Consider the following 5,897-nt stretch of genomic DNA (forward strand, 5'->3'; position numbering starts at 1 on the left):
GATATGAGGCTCATCGGCTGAGGTTCACTCTGCTCAGCGTTTGTCCTTCAGATCTCCTCTCTCACCGTCGTCTTTAAACAACGAGGATCAGGTAGAGGAGGGGGGGGGGGAGTGGTGAGTGGGAGGGGGAGATGAATTAGGCCAGGAGACACTAGGGGGCTGCAGGAGAAGAGGGGGGGGGGGGCATAGCAACAAAGGAGCAGACAGGAGAGGTAATAGAGAGAGATTAGCTCCAGATTCATGTCGGATGCATCGGCTGGAGCACTGCGTGATCCATCGTTAAGAGGGGATCAGGGTTGGAACGGCGTTCTGGGAGGGGGGCCGGGGGGGGCGGGGGTCCAGGGGGGCCGGGGGGGGTCCGGGGGGGTCCGGCCTCAGGAGCTGTCCTGGTCCACGGTGCTGCTGCTGAGGACTGCAGGGGTGGAGGAGGAGGTGGGGGCAGTCTGGGAGGTGGGGGTGGAGGAGGAGGTGGGAGGAGTCTGGGAGGTGGGGGTGGAGGAGGAGGTGGGGGCAGTCTGGGAGGTGGGGGTGGAGGAGGAGGTGGGGGCAGTCTGGGCGGCGGTGGAGGAGGCGGTGTAGGAGGAGGTGGAGGAGTCGGTGTAGGGGACGGAGGAGGGGGGGGCCAGCTGCTCGTAGCCGGGCAGCTCGTCGGCCCCCCGGCCGGGCGGCCCCCCGTCTCCCTGGACTGGGAGGACGTTCCAGGTCCTCCCTCCCTGCGACGGCCGCCTGCCGTCCCGCCGCCCCCCCGCGGGCTCCGCCCCGCGCCCCCCCGGTGGCCTCCCCGGGTCCAGCAGCAGCGCCAGGGAGTCGGCCACCCGCCGCAGGGTGTGGTCCACGTGGCTGATCTGCTCACAGCGGGGCGGGGCCAGAGAGGAGAGGAGCACGCGTCAGGGAAAGCCTCCGATGAACGGCGGCGGCATGAAGGGGGTGAACACCAGTGGCACTCTGCCCTCCCCAGGGGGGAGCTCAGAGTGTCTGTGTGTCTCTGCCCCCCCCAGGGGGGAGCTCAGAGTGTCAATACAAAGAATCGATTAAGCAATGTGCACAGGCATTAGCAGCTGCGGCTGAGATCGTAGTGTACGGACAGACGATGTGTTCAGATATGAGAGGAGCCTTCTTCAGGGCCCTACCTTCTCCTCCATCCTGTGGAGACGGGCCCCGATAGTGTTTGTTCCTCTGTCCTTCAGTCTGTCTGCAGGGAAGTAAGAAGCGAGGCGGAGAACCAAACAATGAGACCAGCACAGCGGCGCCATTATAGAGATACACAGATCGATTCCAATGGGCCGTACCTGACGAGGTCTGGAACAAAGTCAGCTTCCCCAGGGACTGGTCCATGCTGCAGGAACAGAGGGGGGATTTGATTCAGAGTTTATAGCTGTCGTCATCTCTCTCCCTCCCGCTCCCTCTCTGTCTCCATTAGTCACTCATTCGCCCTCATTTCCTCATGAAGCATCGATTCAATGAATACGACCCGTCTTGGAGGGACTCCCCTCCTTCACTCCGTACTGCGGAGTCATCCTCTCCTCCGTCCGTCCGCCCACCGGCTCCTAACCCTGACCCCAGAGGAGAGCGCGCTGCGTTCACCGTCGCTGCAGCTCCTTGATCCGCACCATCAGGTGGAGATGCCCCTGGGAGTACTGCTCGATCACGTCCCTCACGTCGTACGGTTTCCGCGCTTGCTGTAAAACAAGTTGGGCCAGAGTGGTGGAGCGCGTCATTACCTTCTCCCAGTCGCTGTACGCTTCAGATCTGTTGAAGGAGGGCTCTAGCCGTATGGAACAGAGAGACTCCCAACGCTTTATTGTGCGACTCCCTGTATCTTCTGTCTCTCATTGTTTATTTCTGTGTTTTGTGTATTTTTTAGGAGCTCAAAGTATGCGGGAATGGCATGAAATATTTTTTGATGAAAGTGTTTCCTACCCGTACACATTAACCTAGCGGCTACCTACCCGTACACATTAACCTAGCGGCGGTTAGCTACCCGTACACATTAACCTAGCGGCGGTTAGCTACCCGTACACATTAACCTAGCAGCGGTTAGCTACCCGTACACATTAACCTAGCGGCGTTTAGCTACCCGTACACATTAACCTAGCGGCTACCTACCCGTACACATTAACCTAGCGGCTACCTACCCGTACACATTAACCTAGCGGCGGTTAGCTACCCGTACACATTAACCTAGCGGCTACCTACCCGTACACATTAACCTAGCGGCGGTTAGCTACCCGTACACATTAACCTAGCGGCTACCTTCCCGTACACATTAACCTAGCGGCTACCTACCCGTACACATTAACCTAGCGGCGGTTAGCTACCCGTACACATTAACCTAGCGGCTACCTACCCGTACACATTAACCTAGCGGCGGTTAGCTACCCGTACACATTAACCTAGCGGCGGTTAGCTACCCGTACACATTAACCTAGCGGCGGTTAGCTACCCGTACACATTAACCTAGCAGCTACCTACCCGTACACATTAACCTAGCGGCGGTTAGCTACCCGTACACACTAACCTAGCGGCGGTTAGCTACCCCTACACACTAACCTAGCGGCGGTTAGCTACACGTACACATTAACCTAGCGGCGGTTAGCTACCCGTACACATTAACCTAGCAGCGGTTAGCTACCCGTACGCATTAACCTAGCGGCTACCTACCCGTACACATTAACCTAGCGGTTACCTACCCGTACACATTAACCTAGCGGTTACCTACCCGTACACATTAACCTAGTGGCGGTTAGCTACCCGTACACATTAACCTAGCGGCGTCTACCTACCCGTACACATTAACCTAGCGGCGGTTAGCTACCCGTACACATTAACCTAGCGGCGGTTAGCTACCCGTACACATTAACCTAGCGGCGGTTAGCTACCCGTACACATTAACCTAGCGGCGGTTAGCTACTCGTACACATTAACCTAGCGGCTGTTAGCTACCCGAATACATTAACCTAGCGGCGGCTAGCTACCCGTACACACATTAACCTAGCGGGGGTTAGTTACCCGTACACATTAACCTAGCGGCGGTTAGCTACTCGTACACATTAACCTAGCGGCTGTTACCTGGAATTTCTTCTTGGCCACGAAGTAGCGCAGCCTCTGCACCACGCGGACGGCACTCCGGTGGGCCCCCGTCATCCTGGGGGGGGGGGGGGGAGAGAACATTCAGTGAATCCATTCAGGCGCTCCATCCCTCCGTGGTCAAGGGACACACACGGAGCTCACGACACCAGCACAGTGTGTCTGCATCACCATGACAACCGCCTCAGGACCAGGATCCCGCTCACTGACACGCCTGTCAGCCGTCTCCAGCTCCACCCAGGAGGTCTGGAGGCGACCACAGACAGTCACCTCCACCCAGGAGGTCTGGAGGCGACCGGAGACAGTCACCTCCACCCAGGAGGTCTGGAGGCGACCACAGACAGTCACCTCCACCCAGGAGGTCTGGAGGCGACGAGAGACAGTCACCTCCACCCAGGAGGTCTGGAGGCGACGAGAGACTGTCACCTCCACCCAGGAGGTCTTGAGGCTTGGGGTTCTCTTGTATTCAATGTTATTTGTCTCACATGTCTTTATGTAGCATATACCACTAAAGAGGAAACATGTATTGTATTGTATACAATAATAATGAAAGTTATATATTATACATACAGTATATATCAGCCATGCCTCTGTTATCAGATATTTTTCGAATCAATATAACTATTGGGTTATTTCCCCGAACAAGCATCCTAATAGATAAACACATGTAGCCAAGATGCTTTGTACACAAGATGCTTTGTGTAGGAGATGCGTTGTTTACGAGATGCAGTGTTTACAAGATGCAGTGAATACAAGATGCAGTGAATACAAGATGCTTTGTATACAAGATGCAGTGTTTACAAGATGCAGTGAATACAAGATGCAGTAAATAAAATATGCTTTTTTTACAAGATGCAGTGTTTACAAGATGCTTTGTGTACAGAAGCTTTGTGGACCAGACAGTCCATAGAAAGGCATTCTGAGCTCCATTGTATTGCTGTGTGATTTATAGGAGCAGCGGTCTGTCTGCCTTTATTAACTTAAGAACACAATGAATGACCATAAGCAAACAGGGAGGGGAGGCTACAACCAAACAAATAGAAAGAGGCCATTTATCTTACGGCTGCAGCAATTCTCCTTGTCAATTCTAGTCTAGTAAAGTGACTGTACAAACATTTGTGTGTGGGTGTATGTGTGCTTGACAGTGTGCTGTCTGCATAGGGAATGCAGTGGGGTGTGTGAAGCTAACCACCATCTATACTTAATGGGCAGTGCAGATGGTGATCCATTATTTGTGGTGTATGATGAAGATGAGGATATATTCCACTTTGTACTTCATGAGTTTCTCCACAAGTCTAATATTAATGGAGAGTAGAACAAAGTTTGTAAGTAGATAAGATAATTATGTAATTTGGTTTCCTTCTATTGGCAGTACTACTGTCATCCTAACACGGCTGGGTGACGGGCGTGGGAGGCGTCACCGAGGGAGAGTCAGCCATCCTCTGTGGCGTTTTGTGTAAAGATGTTTTTGTTGTTGGAGGCTGAAGCGTTACAAACCACAACAAAATACTCTCCAACAAAGCGACATTCTGCAAAGGTCATGTTTTCTGCCTTGTTTGTGGAAACAAAATTGAAGCCTTGACAAAGAAACGAAACACGAAACGTTTCCCAGACGCGACGCGGTCACAGAGTCAATACTAAGTGCCGTTTGTCGTGCATCATAAAGCACGGAGGTGAAGCGGGGCGTTAGCTCGCGGCGCTGCTGCGCCACTCCTTCTGCATCGGAACAGGAAGTGGTCAACGAGAAGCACTCGAAAGCAAGTATCATGGCTCTGTTATAAGGAGAGGTGGTACTGGCTTAGGGTGGTGTAGGGCTGGGTTAGGGTGGTGTTGTTCTGGCTTAGGGTGGTGTTGTTCCTGTTAGGGTGGTGTTGTTCTGGTTAGGGTGGTGTTGTTCTGGTTAGGTTGGTGTTGTTCTGGTTAGCGTTGGTGTTGTTCTGGTTAGCGTTGGTGTTGTTCTGGTTAGGGTGGTGTTGTTCTGGCTTAGGGTGGTGTAGGGCTGGGTTAGGGTGGTGTTGTTCTGGCTTAGGGTGGTGTTGTTCTGGTTAGGGTGGTGTTGTTCTGGTTAGGGTGGTGTTGTTCTGGGTTAGGGTGGTGTTGTTCTGGGTTAGGGTGGTGTTGTTCTGGGTTAGGGTGGTGTTGTTCTGGCTTAGGGTGGTGTTGTTCTGGTTAGGGTGGTGTTGTTCTGGTTAGGGTGGTGTTGTTCTGGTTAGGGTGGTGTTGTTCTGGCTTAGGGTGGTGTAGGGCTGGGTTAGGGTGGTGTTGTTCTGGCTTAGGGTGGTGTTGTTCTGGTTAGGGTGGTGTTGTTCTGGTTAGGGTGGTGTTGTTCTGGGTTAGGGTGGTGTTGTTCTGGGTTAGGGTGGTGTTGTTCTGGGTTAGGGTGGTGTTGTTCTGGGTTAGGGTGGTGTTGTTCTGGGTTAGGGTGGTGTTCTAACCCCTAATCTTATCCCCATCATAACACCTCCAGGGGAGGGGAGCGAACCCCCCACCCCCGTCAGCCCGCTGCTCACTGCCTCCGCTACTCCACCAGGCTGGAGCAGGAAGACTGTGGACGTGATGGAGCGCAGCATGCTCCACCTGGGATATGATACGCTCTAGACATACTCTATATATATATATATATATATATATATATATATATACACACACTATACTACCCCGTCATAGTCACGCGTACACCAGGTTCCACCCAAGAAATGCAGAAGCTTTAACCCGCGGCGGTGCCTTGGATCCTCAGTGTCTAACAGGCTGCTAATCTCACGGTTCATCACCGCTAACTAAAGTTAAATTGTGTGTAACAATTTTCTCTT

The 5,897-nt window shown here is 53.2% G+C and overlaps 1 protein-coding gene across 1 annotated transcript in view; it reads right to left on the reverse strand.

Annotated features, from left to right (window-relative positions):
• Nucleotides 1–374: 374 nt before the first annotated feature.
• The window catches only part of kcnq1.1 (potassium voltage-gated channel, KQT-like subfamily, member 1.1), a 44,640-nt gene continuing 39,117 nt past the window's right edge, over nt 375–5,897 (reverse strand). The window contains exons 13-18 of the mRNA XM_056607986.1: nt 3,070–3,145; nt 1,585–1,679; nt 1,290–1,336; nt 1,131–1,192; nt 638–845; nt 375–412 (exon numbers count right to left, since the gene is read on the reverse strand). Coding sequence (XP_056463961.1) covers nt 375–412; nt 638–845; nt 1,131–1,192; nt 1,290–1,336; nt 1,585–1,679; nt 3,070–3,145 — 526 coding nt within the window. The remainder of the gene's footprint in view (nt 413–637; nt 846–1,130; nt 1,193–1,289; nt 1,337–1,584; nt 1,680–3,069; nt 3,146–5,897) is intronic.

This window comes from Gadus chalcogrammus, chromosome 14, assembly GCF_026213295.1.
Source record: "Gadus chalcogrammus isolate NIFS_2021 chromosome 14, NIFS_Gcha_1.0, whole genome shotgun sequence".
NCBI classification, from domain to species: domain Eukaryota; kingdom Metazoa; phylum Chordata; class Actinopteri; order Gadiformes; family Gadidae; genus Gadus; species Gadus chalcogrammus.